At 40.0% G+C, this 20723-nt stretch overlaps 2 protein-coding genes across 2 annotated transcripts in view; both read left to right on the top strand.

Annotated features, from left to right (window-relative positions):
* The first annotated feature begins 303 nt into the window (after positions 1-303).
* LOC115682050 (L-type lectin-domain containing receptor kinase IX.1-like) overlaps positions 304-20723 on the top strand; it is an 87391-nt gene continuing 66971 nt past the window's right edge. Inside the window, exon 1 of the mRNA XM_056319597.1 lies at positions 304-382. The gene's annotated coding sequence lies outside the window, so the exon portion shown is untranslated. The remainder of the gene's footprint in view (positions 383-20723) is intronic.
* On the top strand, positions 347-2623 carry LOC115663061 (L-type lectin-domain containing receptor kinase IX.1-like). The gene has a single exon (XM_030585117.2). The coding sequence runs from the start codon at positions 490-492 to the stop codon at positions 2557-2559; it is 2070 nt and encodes a 689-aa protein (XP_030440977.1). The 5' UTR covers positions 347-489; the 3' UTR covers positions 2560-2623.

The following is a 20723-nucleotide window of genomic DNA, read 5'->3' as shown; positions in this document are numbered from 1 at the left end:
AATGAAGTGGAAGAAGGAGATGAGACATAGGGAAGGAGATGAATAATGGCGTGCAAAAGAAAAGAAACGAAAAAGAAAAAGAAAAAGAAAAGGGGGAATAAAAGAAAAAGGGTCAGAAAATTTTTAAAGAAAATTTGCAAAATCACGTCAAATCAGTTCATTTATTTTACGTGTGAGTAACGAAGAAAACGAACAGGCGGTGAGAGGAGAGAGAAAAAAATCTGAAAAAATGAGTGGAGTGGGGCAGCGCGGGCCATCATTTCAATCGTTTTCCTTTTCTTTTCTTCTTTTTTGTTTTTTCAAGTCAAGAGACTAGTCGTCGTGGAAGCGCGTGTGGACTATGGTGGTTAAAGGGATTTGCAATTTCTTCAACCAAAGAAAAGTCATTGGAACACGCTACGGACACCAAAGAGCTGTGCTCAATCCCAGATTTCAAGGGCAGCGTAGAAAACCTCAACGAGCACGGCACTTCACGGTTCCGCAGATATCATGAGTTTCGAGACCAGAGAACTTCGATCACTCTTACTAGTCTTGATTCTCTCTTTAGCCATTGCCTTCACGGCTTTGGCATCGTCAGAGAGGATCGACTTCAGCTTCCCGCCTTTCAATGATAGTATCATTCGACGCCAAGGCGATGCGTCGGTTTCAAAAGACTCCATCCATATTGCGCAGTATCGAGCCAGCAACACTCATCAGAGCGTGGGTTGGGCCACGTACCGCGAGCCGATGCGCCTTTGGGATAAGGCGACCGGGAACGTGGCGGATTTCACCACCCAATTCACCTTCGTCATCAATTCTCAAGGACACACGAGATTCGCCGATGGAATGACCTTCTTTCTTGTCCCCAGTGGGTCTCAACTCTCGCCCAACTCAATCGGAGGCGGCCTGGCTATTATGGATCCAGATCGTGACCTTTCCAACTCTTCTACATGGTTTGTAGCCGTTGAGTTCGACACTTTCTACAACGAGTTTGACCCGAATTGTGCACAAGTTGCACATGTCGGTATAGACGTGAATAATCTAAATTCCGTGAACTATAGCTGCGTCGATTGGTTCAATGATAAAATCATGAGCGGTGGGCGGATCAAAGCTACGATTACGTACAATTCTAGCACGCAGAACTTGAGCGTTCTAATGATAGATGCCGAAGCCACCGGTACTGACATAAATTCCTCTGCTATCGATTACGGAGTCAACTTGATTGAGTATTTGCCAGAGTGGGTGACTTTCGGTTTCTCGGCTGCCACGGGTGGACTTTTCGTGTTGCAGACTATTGAGGCATGGGAATTCAGCTCTACTGTGCAAGTGGCTGAAACAAATATTCCGATTCCAACAAATGGTACGGATATTCCAATTCCATCTCCGACTCCAACAAATGGTGATGCTAAAAAGAGCAAGATATGGCTATGGTCTATCTTAGGCTCAGGTTCTTTAATTTTGCTCATTCTTGCTCTAGCTTTCATTTGGTTTCGTCACCGTTCGAATTCGAAGAAAAAGAGAACTTACACGAGTGGAGAAGAAGATGATGCAGCAGTCGAAGACGAATTCGGGCACTTGTCGGGGCCCAAGAAATTTTCCTACAAGGACTTGGTCGCAGCAACCGATAATTTCGCAGTGGAACGGTTGCTTGGGGAAGGGGGCTTTGGAAGAGTGTACGAAGGTTACTTAACCAGCATGAATGCTAGTGTCGCAATCAAGAAAATTAGCCCAGGGTCAAGACAAGGGATAAAGGAGTATGCCACCGAAGTGAAGACCATAAGCCGGCTCCGACACAGAAACTTAGTCCAACTCATTGGGTGGTGTCGTGAAAAAAAGCAACTCCTCCTTATATATGAGTTCATGCGCAATGGTAGCCTTGATTCTCATCTATTCAAAGAACGATCTTTCTTGCCATGGGAGAAGCGATACAAAATCGCACAAGGCATAGCCTCGGCATTGCTTTACCTCCATGAAGAATGGGAACAATGCGTTGTACACAGGGATATAAAGTCCAGCAATATCATGCTCGATTCTGATTTTAATGCTAAAATAGGGGACTTCGGTTTGGCTAGGTTGGTTGACCATGCCAAAGGGTTACAAACGACTATTCTGGCTGGAACCATGGGCTATATGGCTCCTGAATGCGTTTATACGGGTAAGGCCAGCAAGGAATCGGATGTCTACAGCTTTGGAGTCGTTTTATTAGAAATAGCTTGTGGAAGAAAAGTCATCCAGCCATGGGCCGTGGAAGGCCAAGTTCGGCTTGTGGACTGGGTTTGGGAGCTATATGGAATCGCAAGGCTACTTGATGCGGCGGATTCAAAACTTGGCACTGATTTTGATGGAAAGCAACTGGAGTGCTTGATGGTTGTAGGGCTGTGGTGTGCTCATCCGGACTACACTACCCGTCCTTCCATAAGAGAAGCGTTTAGCGTTCTCAACTTTAACGCTCCGCCACCCGTTCTCCCATCAAAATTGCCGGTCCCTACATACCTGGCGCCTCTGTCAGCATTCTCTATCGCATCAATCGTTTCGTCCCATGCCACCTCAACTAGAGGCACCGAAGACTCTCAGCATTAATCGTTTACTGCCTCTTCTATACAATCCTCTCATTAAGCTTCCTCTGCATTGCTCCAAAATGCAATATGAATTTCTACTTTCGGTATATGTTTTGATAATAAGTTTGAATTGTAAGTGTTACTTCGAGATTTGGTTTCAGATATTATCTGCTTCATATAAATTTCTTCATCTCTTCATGTTTAAACTTCCATTTGATCCCCAGGATTTAGTAAGGTATATGCATCTTCTTTGATGGTTTGTTATCTGTTATCAATTGATTCCAAGCAAAATCTACCATCCTTTCGTTGTCCTTTCATGCTCCATCGAAGTTAAAATTAAAAACAATTCATAATCGAAGGACTCCAAACAAATTCAGGGTTGAAAACATATTGTGCGCGCTCATCACCTGAACTCATGTTGCGACTTTCTCGAGGTGACCACTAAGGAGTTTAACAGATTGTTAAATTGGCATGTATAACCCTTTTACAAGGTGGCGCTTATGCTTTGCAAGAGCTCTCCTGAGCCCTAATGATCATAACTTAGTCTCTTGTTTATTATTAATCGAATGAGACTAGAGTTGTCACTAGCTTATTCTAGGTTGGTTGGGAGTTGAGTAAGCCAATGGAAGTTGCCTTACTTTTGCGAACAAGAGATTTATGATTCAAGGACTTAGTTATACTAGTTTGACCTAATGCTTGTTATCAGTTCCTTTTCTCTTTTAATAAAAGTTGTTTCATGCAATACTTTTCGATTTTTATTCCTAAACATGCGAATTCGTATGGCCATGCATAAATTCCCAAATAACAAAATGAAACAATAAAATATAAAAACACAATGAAGATAAAGAAATTTAAAAAAAAAAACCGTCGGGGCTAACAAATTTTAAACATAGATGGAGGTGAATAGGTTTTTTTCAAATTTTAAACAAATTTTATCAGGGAAGATAATGAATAGCACTTTGACAATGATCAGTGGCAAATCAAGGGTGATAGGTGCAAGTGTTGCTAGGAAGCAGATATGGCTAATATTGAACTAATGATGACAATAGTGAGGAGATAGAGATGATTGCATAAGAATTTATAGAGATTCAGTTTTATGCCCAAGCCCACGTTCTCTTTCTAAGGTAACAGCCTCTACACTAGCAAGATTTCAATATTAATTTTCTAGCCAAGTTACAATCGGGACACGAGTACTACAATCACTCTTCTCCACTTGCCTTTAACAAGATTACAAAACAGTAAGAACACTACATAGCCCTAGTATTTCTCTATTTTCCTCTCTACCCTTATCAAGTTCTTTGATCCTCTTTCTACGGACATCCCCAATCTATCCGTTGGAAATTCTTTTGTGAAGCAAGGAGCCGCTGTGAGTTGATTGGAGTAGTTGCTGAGGTCAGAATTGCCCACACAATCCGTTCCAGCAGCAATAGCAAGGTTTTCTTAAAATGGATTCTGTTGGGGCTGTTACATCCGTTGTTCCTCTGAAAAATTGCCAATTATTCTGTGACACATTCTTAGTTCTTTCTGCAGTGGTTTCCTCAGCCTTGCATAAGCTCAGGGCTCCAAGACTCCATATCTGCACAATCTAGGGCTCTTTATTACTCGATATCAACACGTGCACGTAATTATTATTCTGTTGATGTTGTCCACGGTTAAACCATGAGAAATGATTTGCGATCGATCATCCAATGACCTCAATATCAGCTTTCAAAGATTCAATGTTGATGACAGATCGACCATGGTACCATCCGAGTCCTAATAATTTTTGTGTCATATGTGACTTGTTTTCCTCTTATCAAGATCTTCATCAGTCTTCACCGAACTCTCCGTCAACACCTGATTTTGTTAACCGTTGAAGCACTAGGTTTTATAAAAATATAAAAATACGAAATAGAGAATAATAATAATAGTAGTAGCAGTAGTAGAATAATTTGTGTTAAAATGCGGAGGCTTTTCTGGTTCTTGGTACTGTATTTCATGGCTCACATGTCTTCTCACATGCCCGAAGCTCTTATTCCGCGATTTGCGGGAGGATATTCATTGTTGATTCTATGATCTTCCATCTCCACTGATTCGTACCAGCCAGCTCCTCCAGCCTTTGGAGCCGGAGCTTCCCCATCTCGTTCAAGCCGGAGTCGATCATGGCTAGAATACCTGCATGGCGTGATTCTGTCGTTGGATTCTGTAACTCTCTGGCGTGGTGTTTCTAATCATCTACTTCATCATGATCGGGTTGTTTCATTTCCGAGTGAGTTTTTGAACTGCTTACGTATGCAGATTTTCTACGCTGATTCTTGTGCTTCGTTTTCAAGGATAGCCCTGAATCGAGCTATGGACATACTCATTCGTCTCGCATCGCACTGGAGGCACTGTCTCATAGTCAGGCTTCAGAGTTCCTTGTCTCCCTAAGAGGTCATCACGAAGACCGCCTTTCGCCGCTACCTGTGGCCGTTGTTGGTTGTCTTCACCTTTGCGCACCGGATCTCTGTCTTTTTCGCTGGTTCTATTCTGCGAAACGGCTTCTGTTGACATTTTGCTCAGGTCCGAACGTAAGTCACTGCAGGTAAGCATCCTTCGATTGGTCGATTCTAACATGCTCTATCCTCGGTTGTGGTTGCAAAAAATGATGATGAAATGAGAGAGTCCGAAATCCGCACCGGCGTTCATTTGGAAATCGATTATTATGTGATCTATTATGATTATCCAAGCTCATAATATTGCCGATTGTGGAGATTTGAAAAGAGTCGTGGCTTCAACTTTGCACGTAGTCTCTGTGACCGAGCTGCCTACCACGTGTTTGATAAAATGTCTGAACCACATAAGCACGTGTGTGGTATCGGATCTGGCCTAAATCACCTTGCGTTCTCTATTGATTCGTTGCTCTGATTGTGTAAACTATATAAATCCGTTCATCGTTCGCATTAAAGCTCATTTCCTAGGAAACAGACTTTCTCATGTCTGCGTTTTCCCGTTTTGTGGGCTCGATGTAGGAATCCTGTGGTGTCTTAAGCCCAGATCCGAGACCCGTGAGACTAGAGTTGGCCCATGTTCGGATCCGGCACAAGGGGTCCGAGTCCCTATTTTCGGGAAATAAAAAAAATTCAATTTTTTTAAAAAAAATCAGAAAATAGCTTAGAAGCAGGTCTTAAATAGGTTGTTTTATTTTAGTGCTAGATGTAGCTTAGTTTTATTTAGTTAACATAGTTTTAGATTAGGGTTTTTAGCGAACACCTTTGATTATAGCTTAGTTCGTGGTCGATTAATGTTTTTAGCAAGAAATTGGGCTCAATTTGAACGTAACTCATGGGGATCGCTGTTGTCGCGACCTACCTCTCGAGGGCCGAACTCAATAAGGCAGGTTTAGAGAAAAGTGTTCATGAAACGGTTCACATGGCACATCATAAAAGATAGCTTTACCAAAGCATCGACCTTTTAGTCATCCATACGGTCCGCATGGCACATCATAAAAGACGACTTACCAAAGCGTCAATCTTTTAGTCATCCATACGGTCCATTTGGCATATCATAAAAGACGACTTACCGAAGCATCGATCTTTTGGTCATCCGTATGGTCCATTAATCATGAATGTGGCTTTTCCCTAAATCCATACCTCGGGTGACAGCGGATCGATTTTATCTTTTTTAGGAGTCGCCACTAGCCTAGGTTGGGGGTCGGCTAGAATACCGAACCGAAACGTCGGAGTTTCATTTCGGTTTCTCCGAAAACCAGAGATCATGAGTTCGGGGACTAGCTTACGTTAATATTTCTATTAATGCCCTTTCGGTACTGCTAAACTTATCATGGTTGTTATCTAAGTCGTTATGCATTTATTTTTTACCATTTTCTTGTCAAAGCCTTAGTCCACTAAGTGATCATGCATCTTATTTTTATATTTTCATTTAAGATTCTAAACTAATCCCATCTTAGTCTAGAAAAAGAAAGAAACAATCAATTGTATTGAAAGACATTTCGTAAGGTAAATACTCAAAGTATTGAAAAGACAAACTAATTCTAAGTGCGAGAAAGTAAAACTAGCAACTCGTCGGGTGTTTATTACAACACAAATTGAAAACCCGAGACATGATCGAGGACGAATGAATTGAATACAAATTGAAACCGGATCAGACATCGGTCTATCGCCACCGTCAAGTGAATACAAATTGAGACCGGATTGGACATCGGTCTATCACCTTGGTCTTTTACAATTTTGAATTATCCCCTCCATAGACTGCCTCTCGAGTGTCGGCGTTTAGATTCACAACATACATTCACGACAAACAATGCACAAAGGAACAACCAAAGAAAAGCAATGGCGCAAATAATTCACTAATCAAATACCGGCTTCGGGGTGGACCTTTGCTTTACATGCATTTCGATTCACCCACCCTCCTAATCATTTAATATTATTTGATTAATGGTTAATGATAACGGGCTACTATTTACATTCACAAAACGGTAATTCATATCGATTAACCCCTAAAGTCGGGTTTGAAGTGAACATAATGGGCGACCCGCCGAACATACATCGGGCCTAACATACATCTAGCAAGCACATGCATAGCAATGAAATAAACATGAATTCAGGTCCATGGGCCTTATTTCTCAACCAATCAAGCAATGGGAAGTGGGCTTCATAAGGAGACCACTTATTCAGTTATTTTCTAATTCGGATTACTTCTGTTCAGATGTGATTAATCCATCTAATGATGTATAAATGAAGTGATTTAGGTGTCATTAGAAAGCTTATGTCATGAGGATCAAAAGTCAAGAAGGCCATTTTTTCTGATTCCCCGCCGATTTTCACGAAAATGACAAATTTACATTCGGTGACAATATGGACCTGGCTCTGTTAGGGATTTCAAAATAATGGCGGGAAAAATAACAAACCTTATCAAAACAGCGTGAAAATTTTTATGTAATTAGAATTCTCTGTGTGTGACAACTTTCATGTTTTGATTTTTTGCTACAAAGTCCTCCAAATTTTTTTAAAATTCATTTTTCACCAAGGACTCATTTGCAAATCAAATTTTAACCCGAGAAGACCTTATATGAAATTTTTAACAAATTGACCCTCTAAAATTGTTATTAGGCCTTCAAAATTTCCAGTCAACATAATGAGACCCCAAGGAACAACTTTGTAGTTTTGAGTTTTTGCAAAGGAGGACTCTAACTTTATCAAATTCGGAGAAACATACTTTGGATTTCAGAGGAATGAAAATCAGATCTGAACACAAATACTGATTGAATCGTGAAAATTCCTTTTGAAGATCCAAATGAACTCTGATCTTGATAAAGTTAGTATCACTGGAAATCCCTTGATCTCAATGTGAACTTTCATGAAGAACATTTTTTCATATTTTGAACACACGAATTTTTAAAAATCAAAAAATACATGAAGGTCAGTCAGAAACTCATCTATCATCAGATCTATACCTAAATGGCGTTGTAAATCGTCCTGTCCTAAAATGCTTGGAATTTTATGAAAATTTTATGATGAACAGATTAGGATGTGTTCTACGAATTTCATGAGAAATTTTCTTCAAAAAACGATCTTAGAAAATTATAAAAATCGTAGAACAGCATGATGTCAATCAGGAAATCATCAAAACAGAATAGAACATCACATTCCAGATTCTGATCCTAGCTTACGAAGTGATTTTCACCCAGCAAACGAAGTCCGATTAAGGCATGAGACATATCAAATCGAAGTTTGAGATGATTTTTACGATTCTCTAGTTCATCACTTTGCAAGATTTCGACGTTTACAAGCTGAAATCACCATCACGAGCAGATTGATCATCAGGATCCGAGAATGACAGATTTGAACTCACCTTGTATAATGATGCTTCGACGCGCAATCGAGCGATCCGGTCTCCGTATTCAGATCAAGAGCAGCATGGAGAAGTTGCGGAAAGCTTGACAAACCTATGAGACTCGAGTGCACAAGCTATAGTGAGAACCGACTCGATTTCGCGCTAATGAACTAATAACGAAAAATCAAGTAGAAAGAAGCGATATGGTGGCTGTTCAGCGGGAAGCTGGCCACCATAGCCACGTGAAGACACCAAGGAAGACTGCTGGAGGTTCGGGATTGCCGGAGGGACCGCCGGCTAGATGATTCAGCCGCTTGAACCAACTGATTCAATCACCGGCGACTATGCCGGTGATGTTGCCGTGGAGGAGATCATGCCGGACAGAGCAGTTTCGGCCACCAGCAGGGACAGCTGGTCTTGTGACCAGCCTTGTGCCGCCGTGGAGGACGGCGGTGAGGCGGTGGCTCGCCGGAAAACAGCCGGCGGGAGGTGGAAAGGCTAGCGGCCGAGAGAGATCAAGAGGGAGAGAGAAGCGTGAGAGAGAGAGAGAGAGAGAGAGAGAGAGAGAGAGAGAGAGAGAGAGAGAGAGAGAGAGAGAGAGGGGGAAGAGAGGAGAGAGAATTCAGATCTTAAAATGTGAGAGCTTCCAAAATTTTGGAGAGAAAAAAGCCTATATACTCCCCTAAACCTTGCATCCTAGCCCTTAGATTGATCTAATGGCCTAGAATGCATCCTTAGGGATTAAGAATATTCCTTAAGAATTAAGGATAGGTGACATGGCATTATGGATGGACATGATCAATTCTGAATGAATGTCCATGATTAAATTGCTTGCCCCTAATTAATTTGCTTAATCCTTAAGGAAGGGCATTTTAGTAATTTCACTTAGGGGCATTTTCGTAATTTTCAATTAAGGGCATTTTTGTCATTTTTGGGCTCAAAGGGATGTGACCAGCCTTGGCTGGTTGGAATAGACCACCGATCGCCGGATTTTTGACCGAAAAATAGCCAATCCGATCAGACCAGTTCAATTTGAATCAAACCGGGTTGAACCGGTTTGTCTCGAGTTTGGCCGGGTTGAACCGGTTCGATCCTTGGTTCCATTTGTTCCAATTTTGTACAATTTGATCTCTATCATGATTAATTGACCCCATTAATATTGAATTCAATTAAATTGGATTGAATCGATTTGAAATTCATGCACAAATTGATCCAATTTAATCTGTTTAGCTCAATTGCTCTTGAATTTGAGTTAATTGCATGGCCAAACTAGACTAACGAATTTAATTGAAGTCCAATTAGCCAAATTGAGTCTCAATTCATCAAATTGAATATTAGTTTAGAATGGATCAAGTTGAATTGCACTAATTGGACCAATTACTCTTAGACTTCTCAATCGTTGGATCACTAAATTGATCAAATTGGCTCAAATTCATGTGAATCTTCCAAATTTGATTTCGAATTTGGATTTCATATAATAAATTAGGCTCATTCGTGTCTCAATTGCACAAATCGTGAAAAATTGATCAAAATCACTGATTATGGCCTAAATTGGGGATTTTTGCATTTGGCTTGGAATCACAAAATTGGTTCCAAAATTGATAGTAATACAACCTCTAGATCAAATGTCATGAAGGAAACTAACCTAAAAAATGACTAGAAATGAAGTAATTTCATTTTTGGCCAATTTGAACCAAATTCCGCAAATTAGGAAAAAGTTGATTCTAAACCGATTTTTGTAAAATTTCAAATGCCAAAGTCAAATTGAATGTAAAATAAGATGATTTTTAAATTTTTTTATTTTTCAATTTTTTGGTCAACGGTTTGACCAAAAGTCAAACCCTAGTTGACTTTTCACTAGGAGCTTGATTTTATGATCAAATCTTTGAATTTTTCTGGAATTTCCACTTCTAAAGTGAAATTAAACTTGAAATAAATCTTTTTATGTGAAAAGCCCCAATTTGACCCAGGGTTGACTTTTGGTCAAAGAGTTGACTAAAAAGTCAACTCGAAAGTCAACCATTTGATTTTTCGGGTTTTTGCATGAAATGAATAGAAAATTGTTTACAGAAGCTAGGCCAACAAACAGAATTAAAAAATGATACTTTTTGTTCAAGAAACAGGTTCTGTCCGATCGGAAACCATAATCTTGAATTTTCTACTTTTAATAACGCGTCGGCTAAAAATTAGGTGTTAACAGCTGTCCTGAGGCTTATAACAAAACAATGTATATTCTTTACTCAATGAGTATTAGGTTTTATTACTCGTACCTTACTTTAGGCATTTTCAATACTTGGGTGTTTGCTTCCTGCACTTTCAATACATTATTATTTCTTTCCCTTTCTAGAACGGTTAGGACAACCCTTAGGAACATAATAAACCCCAAAGAGCATTTGTATGAACACATAGCGATTAAAAGACTTTTAGGATCATAAATGGTAAAAACCATGATCAATCACTTAGATAAACAATCCAACCAAGTTATATGTATCAAAAGGGCGCTAATTAGACGATTAACATAATCAAGTCCTTGTAGAAAATCTCTAATTATGTAGAAAACAAGACAAAACTCACTTGTCTCATTTGGTCTCTAGCTGACCCCAAAAGGCTAGTGGCGACTCTTAGAATCCCAAATATTAATCAAAACTTAAAAACAAAATCTAACATCGCGCGAGGTATGGCTTGGGAGAACCCTCGCCTAATCGAGTTAAGTTGGCCTGCCTTTGGGCGACCATCCTAAACTCTTCTCTTCCCGTTTCCTCTGAAAGGAAACTCGAAAAGAGGGTTGCGACACTCTTTGAGATTGTTGATATTGTCACAAAGGCTACCACGACCATTTGCAATTATTACAAAGATATTAGTACAAAGAATAGTTTTGGAATGATCAAAATTCCATAAGGATGTTTCGCAACAAAAAACAACCCGAGTCATATACGGAAAAGTTATCGTAAGACCTTGTTAGAGACCCCGCTATGCATAGAGAGTAAACAAGCACTAAATTAAAAGAGAATCCTTCAACTTGCTTAACCAACGTTGTGATAAAACTAGTGAAAGTAGACTAAAGTAATCCTATCATGAAATGCAAAAGATGCCTAAATGAATTTGATAATTTATTCTATTATTCATCTATAATGATGCTTCTGAACCTGAATGATGCAACAAAATTAAAGAAACCTATAAAGTCAATTAAAAAAATAACTAGCTAGAACTGGCAAAAGCGGCAATGTAAATGCCAACGTTCCTATCATGAGACGCAGTGACTGATTTTCTTTGTACTTTACGAATGAGTGTTGGGACAATGAAATTCAGCTGGCCTATGAAACACACTAATTAATTTGCCAAACAACAAAATCAATCAACCAAACAGCCCCTGTTTCGAGCACGAGTCGCATCACACTCCGGTTTTCATCGCAAAGATATAGCTGCAAAGGCGGTGCGTTATATGTAGACACATGCAAACAATACATTCAAGCATCAGAATCAACTCGAGGGCCAAGGAACCATTGGAACCAACTCGACGAGGGTCGAGGAGACCCGAGAAAGGGCTGCCTGCCCTCTGTACAGAGTCGAACGTGGTCTGCACAGTGGATGATCAGCCCTTTAGTCGGCCACGAGCTACAATCCCGAGTTGGCTCGTCACCGATCACTAAATCCCTGCACCGAATATGGACAAGGAAAATATGTATTCTAACTCATGGGGCAATAAATTAATGAAGGTTAATCCGAGTTTTTATAGGCTAAACAGCGAAATTTGATCATCATGGAACTAAAATCTACATAAGGACACACTCTTAACTGATATGGGTAATTCGAGGTGTGTAAAAAGAGAACAAATTACATGGACGATTGAAGCATGAGTGTTGTTAGCAATATATTGTCTAATTCTGAGTATCTTTTGGATCATAATATCGTTATTCTAATTCTGAGTATCTCTCAGATCATAATCTCATTATTCTGATTATGAGTATCTCTTAGAATCATAATTCCGTTATTCTGATTGATTGTAATTCATATTGTAATATTATGTTACTATAGTTAGTCATTCTGTAAAGCCTATAAATAGGCTCATGTATAGTTCAATGAAATACATAGAAAATTTCACAACTTTATTTTACTCTTTACATTTCATATGGTATCAGAGCCACTCTAGGTGAAGTCTATTACAAGGTGGTAGTCGCACAATATTGGTCGATCAGCCGCCCAATGTCCATTTTTTGGCAAAATCCATTGCTGTTGAGTGCTATATCACCACTTTCTGCTGCTTATTTCGCAAAACTGACACCACCCGTAGACTCACCAACCTCAAGACTGCCAGATGCTGAAATTTCATCGCCATTGGTTGCTGTGCAAGCCTTCACGCGCCGTCACCTCTCGGACCCACCAACGCCGAAACTTTTCGGATCTATTTTGAAATTTTAAGTTTCATATTTCGGAAACTCACCACCACCATCCGCCTCTAAATCTCCCGGAGAATTAGGATCTGGGAAGATCGTCGCCGTTCGACACCGCACGCGCCCCCACGTGCCACCAGAAGTCTCTGTGAGTGGTCTTCAAGCGCCACGTGCTTCTCACGTGATCCGTCGCCCTACCGAAGAAGTGACATCATCAGCCATGTGTCCGTCGCATCATCAACCACGTGTATTTCACGTCATCAGCCATGTGTCCGTCGCATCATCAACCACGTGTATTTCACGTCATCACCATCTGTTGACAAGTCATCGACACGTGTCCACCATGTCATCGACACGTGTCAGCATCAACACACGTTGAATTTTGTTGATTGATCGTTGATCGTCGTTGACTGTTCGTTGACTGGCGTTGATCAGACCGGTTCGCCTATCTTCCAGACTGGTTCGACCCGTTTCCGACCTGTTCTTTGTGTTTTTCGACCGGTTCCTGAGGTATTTTGATGTCCCGAATCCATTTGTCGCCTTATTTTCTGCATATCAGCTCTGGAAGTACCGATTTTCTTTAAACCCATTACATAATCTATTCAGTTTCGACTAGTACTTTGCATATTATGGAGAAATTGGAAGTTGCAATACCCATTCAAACCATTTTCAATGGTTCCAATTATATCTTATGGGCTCAAGAAATATCCAGTTTTTTAAAAGGATGCCGACTCTGGCGTTACGTTACTGGTACTATTAATGAACCTACTCAGATTACTGGTGAAATTGATGACAAATTTAGTGAACGATTAGAGGACTGGCATAGCAAGAACCATCAAATCCTTACTTGGTTCCGCAACACTTCGATTCCTTCTATTTGACTTCAATTTGGTCATCCTAATACGGTCAAGGAAGCATGGGATCTATCTTGCCAGCCAGTATTCCACTTCGGATATTGCCCATCAGGATCAGCTATTGGGCAATCTGCATCGAATGCATCAGGAGGCAAGTCAGTCTATTAATAATTTTGTATCCTCATGCATGCTATTTGGGATCAACTAGCATTATTTGAACCACAATGGGACGCAGATTCTGATGCTCGCAAGTTCGCTGAATATCGTGATCGTATGCAAGTTATGCAATTTTTTATGGCGCTTGATAATCAATTTGAATCTGTTCGAGCCTCACTTCTATATCGAGATACACTACCTAGTCTTGAGGTTGTCATCTTAGAGCTCTTAACTGAAGAGACTAGACTTGCTACCTTAAAGGCGCAACGCTCTGTATCCTTGCCTATAGACACAGTGCTTGCAACCCCTGGTTATTCCTCCTCACACAGACACTATTGTACTAATTGTCATCGATATGGTCATCTTGCATCCAATTGTTATAGATGACAACCCAAGCAACCTACAAGGACAAACAACCGATCCCGGTACAAAGGGACACCTTAACTTGCACGTCAATCCACTGCCGCTATCATTGAGGGTTCCACCAAAGACTCATCCGTTACTTTATCATTAGAGGATCTTCGTTCCATTCTTCGAGAATCTGGTAATTCTCACTCTTCTGTCCCTAGCACTTCTGCTCTGTTAGTCACTCCAGGTATTCCCGATTCATGGTTCTTTGATTTTGCTTGTTGCAATCATATGACTTCCAATTCCACTTTATTCAAGTCAAAATCACTCGCTTCACAAGTACCTGCTATTCATATAGGCGATAACTCGTAAATGATAGTCATATAGGGAACATTTCGACATTAAAATTGTCCTTACCTAACACCTTCTTAGTTCCCAAACTTTCTTTAAACTTGATATCTGTGGGACAATTATGTGAACTTGGTTTTGACATTCATTTCTCTTCAAATGGTTGTCATGTGCAGGATCCACGGACAGGACAAACAATTGGGACAGGCCGTAAAGTGGGGCCTCTATGTGAACTTGTGTCCTTGCAACTTCCGAGCTCTTTCACTGGTTGTGCTGCTATAGTTTCATCTGAAACTTGGCATTCTTGCTTGAGTCTTGCTTCTTTCTCTAAATTAGGTTCTTTGATTTCTAGTGGTCATCTAGGTTCTATTGAAACTAAACATTTTGATTGTTTATCTCGAAGTTGGGAAAACATCATGCCTTACCATTTGATCTTAGTGACTGTCTCTCATGCACCTTTTGATCTTACTCACTCTGATATTTGGGGGCCATCTCCTACTCCAACTATGGGAGGATCTCGTTATTTTGTGATTTTTGTTAAGGATTATTCTCATTATACATGGCTTTACCTTATGAAAAATCGCTTTGAACTTACTCACATCTATCGTGATTTTGTTGCCATGATCAAAACATAATTTTCTCAAAATATCAAGGCTTTTCGTACTAATAATGCTATGGAATATAGAGATACAGAGTTTCTTAAAATTATTTCTCAAAATGGTACTTCATTCATCGTTCTTGTCCATAAACTTCACAACAAAATGGTCGAGTAGAATGGAAACATAGACACATCTTAGATATTGTACGCACTCTTCTCATTTCAGCATCTTGTCCATAACATTTTTGGGGAGAAGCCTGTCATACTGCCATATACACCATCAATCGTATTCCGTCACCTACTATAGGTAACATATCTCCTTACGAGCGTCTGTATAACAGCGTTCCAAATTACAATCTTCTTTGATTTTTTTTGGCAATGCCTATTTTGTACATCTACTCCTTAATGAACGCAAGAAGTTAGAACCTCGTGTTCGCTTATGTTGCTTCCTTGGATATGACATTGAGCACAAAGGGTATAGATGTTGGGATCCAATATCTAAACGTCTACGTGTGTCTTGTCATGTTACTTTTTGGGAACACAAGATGTTCTCATCTCTCCATCCTTTTGAGACATCTCCAACCTTTTGTTTCTTTACCAATCCTTCGGTAGAACTATTTCCTGAAGATGACACACTTGCATCTTCCTCGTCGGAGTTGTCCTCCCCTAATCTTGATGCAAGTACATCTGGCGACCCCATTTCAGCAGCTCTCGACATGTCTGTGCCATTCGAGGATCCCTCACCACTTAGTGATAACTTCTTCTCCTATTTGTCGTTCCACTCGTGTAAGTCAACCTTCTGTTCGACTTCATGATTTTCATTATTACTCTACCATTGCTTCTTTCCACAAGCCTCGTACATATAGAGAAGCTCGTACTAATCCTCTTTGGCAGCAAGCAATGGTAGATGAGTTACAAGCGTTAGATAAATCTCATACTTAGGATTTGATTGATTTGCCTCCTGGAAAGTTGCTATATGATGCAAATGGGTCTATAAGATAAAAATAAAGGCTGATGGTACAGTGGAACGCTACAAAGCTCAACTAGTAGCAAAAGGATTTACTCAATGTTGACACCTAATTTTTAGCCGACGCGTCATTAAAAATAGAAAATTCGAGATTATGGTTTCTGATCGCGACGGAGCCCGTTTCTTGAACAAAAAGTATCGTTTTTTAATTCTGTCTATTGGCTTAGCCTCTGTAAACGATTTTCTATTCATTTCATGCAAAAACCCGAAAAGTCAAACAGTTGACTTTCGAGTTGACTTTTTGGTCACCCCTTTGACCAAAAGTCAACCCTGGGTCAAATTGGGGCTTTTCGCATAAAAAGATTCCTTTCAAGTCCAATTTCACTTTAGAAGTGAAAATTTCAGAAAAATTCAAAGATTTGATCATAAAATCAAGCTCCTAGTGAAAAGTCAACTAGGGTTTGGCTTTTGGTCAAACCTTTGACCAAAAAATTGAAAAATACAAAAATCCAAAAATCATCTTATTTTACATTCAATTTACCTTTGGCATTTGAAATTTTACAAAAATCGATTTAGAATCAACTTTTTCCCAATTTGCGGAATTTGATTCAAATCGGCCAAAAATGAAATTACTTCATTTCTAGTCATTTTTTAGGTTAGTTTTCTTCACGACATTTGATCTAGAAGTCATCTTATAGTCAATTTTTGAACCAATTTTTTGATTCCAAGCCAAACACAAAAACCCCCAATTTTGGCCCTAATCAGTGATTTGATCGATTCTTCATGATTTGCGCAAATGAGGTATGAATGAACCTAATTTCTTATATGAAGTCCAAATTCAAAATCAATTTTGGAAGATTCACATGAATTTGAGTCAATTTGATCAATTTAGTGATTCAATGATTAGGAAGTCTAGGAGTAATTGGTCCAATTAATGCAATTCAACTTGACCCACTCTAGACTAATATTCAATTTGATGAATTGAGACTCAATTTGGTTAATTGGACTTCAATTAAATTTGTTAGTCTAGCTTGGCCATGCAATTACCCAAATTCAAGATCAATTGAGACAAACAAGTCAAATTGAATCAATTTGTGCATGAATTATAAATCGATTCAATCCAATTTGATCCAATTCAATATTAATGGAGTCAATTAATCATGATAGAGATCAAATTGTGCAAAATTGGAATCAAGGATTGAACTGATTCAATCAGGCCAAATTCGAGACTAATCGGCTCAACCCGGTTTTGTTTCAAATTGAACCGGTCTGATTGGACTGGCCATTTTACGATCGAAAATCTGGCAATCGACTGTCCATTATGACTAATCTAGGCCGGCCACATCTTTTGAGCCCAAAAATGACAAAAATGCCCTTAATTGAAAATTACGAAAATGCCCCTAAGAGAAATTACTAAAATGCCCTTCTTCAAGAATTAAACAAATTAATTAGGGGATAAGCAAATCAATCGTGGCCATTTATTTAGAATCGATCATGTCCATCCATGATGCCATGTCACCAATTCTTAACCCTTAAAGAATATTTTTAATCATTAAAAATGCATTTTTGGCCATTTGATTAATCTAAGGGCTAAGATTCAAAGTTGAGGGGGGTATATAGTGTTTTTTTCCCTCCAAAATTTGGGGGGACACTCATTTTCAGATCTGAATTCTCTCTCTCTCTCTCTCTCTCTCTCTCTCTCTCTCTCTCTCTCTCTCTCTCTCTCTCTCTCTCTCTCTCTAGCTCACGCCTCTCTCTCTCTCTCGTGTTCTCTCTCTCGGCCAGCCGGCATTCCGCCTCATCGCCGGCCAATTTCCGGCGAGCTGCTGCCCCACCGTTGTCCCCCATGGTGGTCCAAGGCTGGTCGCAAGTCTAGCCTCCTTCGCTGGTGGCCGGAGCATCCATTTCCAGCGGCTTCATCCTCTCGGCAACATCACCGGCGGTGCTGCCGGTGATGCGATCAGCCGGTTCAAGTGGCTGAACCGGCTGATCGGCGTCCCTCACGGCGGTCCCGATCCTCCAGCGACATTCCTCGACGTTTCCGTGCGGCTGTGGTGTCCATTTGATCGTTGAACAGCCACCGGATCGCGTTCCTTGATTCAATCTTCCATTACTAGTTCATTCGTGCTATAACGGATCGATTCTCACTATATTTTGTGCGATCTATTATCATAGGTTTGCCGAGCTTTCTGAGGCTTCTCCGTGCTGTCCTTGATCTGAATACGGAGGCCGGATCGCTCGATCGTGCGTCGAAGCATCGTTAAACAAGGTAAGTGCACTTGAACGTGATTCTGCAAATTCGTGTTCTGGAAAACCTGCACGTTTGAGATGCTGATTTGAGCTCGTTAACGTCGAAATCTCGCAAAACGATGAACTAGAGAATCATAGAACGCGTTTTAAGCTTCGATTTGACATATTGCATGCCTCGATCGGACTTGATTTGTCAAAACACTGTTAGAAGTTAGGATCAGAATCAGAATCATAATGTTCAAGTCTGTTCTGATATTCTCCTGACTGACGTTGTGCTGCTTGATGATTTTTTATGATTTTCTACGATCATTTTTTGAAAAAACGTTCCTCATGAAAGTTGTAGAACACATCTTGATCTGTTCATCATAAAATTTTCATAAAATTCCAAGCATGTTTGCCTTGTACGATGTGCAACGTCATGTGCATGAATCTGGTGACAGATTAGTTTCAGACTGACCTTCGTGTGTTCTTCGATTTTCATAAATTCGTGTGTTCGAAATATGAAAAAGTTTTCTTCACGAAAGTTCACGCTGAGATCGAGATCTTTCTATTGATACTTATTTCATCAAAATCGAGGGTCATTTGAATTTTCAAAAGAAATTTTCACAATCTGATCAGTATCTGTGTCCAGATCTGATTTTCATTCCTTTGGAGTTCAAAAGATGTTTCTCCGAATTTGATGAAGTTAGAGTCTTTTTTTTTTAGCAAAAACTCAAAACATGAAAGTTGTTGCACACGAAGAATCCTAACTGCCTAAAAATTTTCACGCGGTTTTGATAAGGTTTGTTATTTTTCCCGCCATTATTTTGAAATCCCTAACAGAACCGAGTCCAGCCTGTCACTGAGATCAAATTTGATATTTTCGGGAAAATTGACTAGGATTTAGAAAAAATGGTCTTCTTGACTTTCGATCCTCATGTCATAAGCTTTCTAATGACACCTGAATCATTTAATTTGGACGTCATTAGGGTAGTTAATCACATCTGAACATAAGTAATCCGAATTAGATAATAACTGAATAAGTGGTCTCCTTATGAAGCCCACTTCTCATTGTTTGATTGGCTTCGAAATAAGGCCCATGGGCCTGAATGCATGCTTATTTCATTGCTATGCATGTGTTTGTTAGATGAATGTTAGGCCCGGTGCATGTTCGGCGGGTAGTCCATTGTGGTCACTTAGAACCCGACTTTAGGGGTTAATTGATATGAGTTGCCGTTTTGTGAATACAAATGGTAGCCCGTTATCATTAACCATTGGTCAAATAATATTAGATGATTAGGTGGGTGGTGAATCAAAATGCATGAAAAACAAAGGCCAATCCCGAGGCCCGTGTTTGATTAGTGAATTGTTTACACCATTGCTTTTCTTTGGTTATTCCTTTGTACATTGTTTGTCGTGAATGTATGTTGTGAATGTAAACGCCGACACCTGAGAGGCGGTCCATGGGAGATAATCCAAAATGGTGAAAGACCAAAGGCGATTGACCGATGTCCAATCCGGTCTCAATTTGTATTCATTTAATGATAGCGATAAACCGATGTCCAATCCGGTTTCAATTCGTATTCAATTCATTCATCCCCGATCATGTCTCGGGTTTTCAATTTGTGTTGTAATAAACACCCGACGAGTTGCGGGTTTGTACTTTTGTCGCACTTAGAATTAGCTCGTCTTTTTAATACTTTGAGTGTTTATTTTATGTAATGCCTTTCAATACAATCGTTTCTTTCTTTCTTTTCTAGACTAAAATAGGATTAGTTTAGAATCTTAAATGAAAACAACAAAAACAAGATGCATGATCACATTATGGACCAAAACTTTGACATGAAAATGGTAAAGAACAAATGCATGACAACTTAGATAACAACCATGTTAAGTTTAGCGGTACCGAAAGGGCGTTAATAGAAATATTAACGTAAGCTAGTCCCCGAACCTTTGATCTCTGGTTTTCGTAGAAACCAATACGAAATTCCCACGTATTGGTTAGGTATTCTAGCCGATCTCCGACCTAGGCTAGTGGCGACTCCTTAAAAGATAAAATTGATCCTCTGTCGCGCGAGGTATGAATTAGGGAAGATTCACGTTCATGAATAATGGACTGTACGGATGAACCATCTTTTATGATGTATTGTATAGACCGTTTCATGAACACTTACCTCTGAACCCGCCCCATCGAGTTCGGCCCTCGAGGGGTAGGTCGCGACACTCAGGAGTATGGAATTGATTATGATGAGACGTTTGCTCCGGTTGCACGTCTTACATCTGTTTGAAGCCTTCTTGCTGTTGCCTCTGTCAAGCGATGGCCTTTGTTCCAGATGGATGTTAAAAATGCCTTTCTCAATGGCGATCTTATTGAGGAAGTATATATGGAACCTCCTCCTGGATATACTACTTCTGATAAAGTGTGTTGATTACGTCGAGCATTATATGGACTAAAGCAAGCTCCTCATGCGTGGTACTCAA

This window comes from Syzygium oleosum, unplaced genomic scaffold (assembly GCF_021117445.2).
Source record: "Syzygium oleosum isolate NSW1041296 unplaced genomic scaffold, Sole_v2.1 Sole_v2.18, whole genome shotgun sequence".
In the NCBI taxonomy this organism is placed as follows: domain Eukaryota; kingdom Viridiplantae; phylum Streptophyta; class Magnoliopsida; order Myrtales; family Myrtaceae; genus Syzygium; species Syzygium oleosum.
Note: the sequence above shows the minus strand (reverse complement) of the source record. Positions and strands in the feature narration are given on the sequence as shown.

Excerpts from the sequence above, each read along its gene's own strand:
- LOC115663061 (XM_030585117.2), top strand. The coding sequence starts at position 490 with ATGAGTTTCGAGACCAGAGAACTTCGATCACTCTTACTAGTCTTGATT.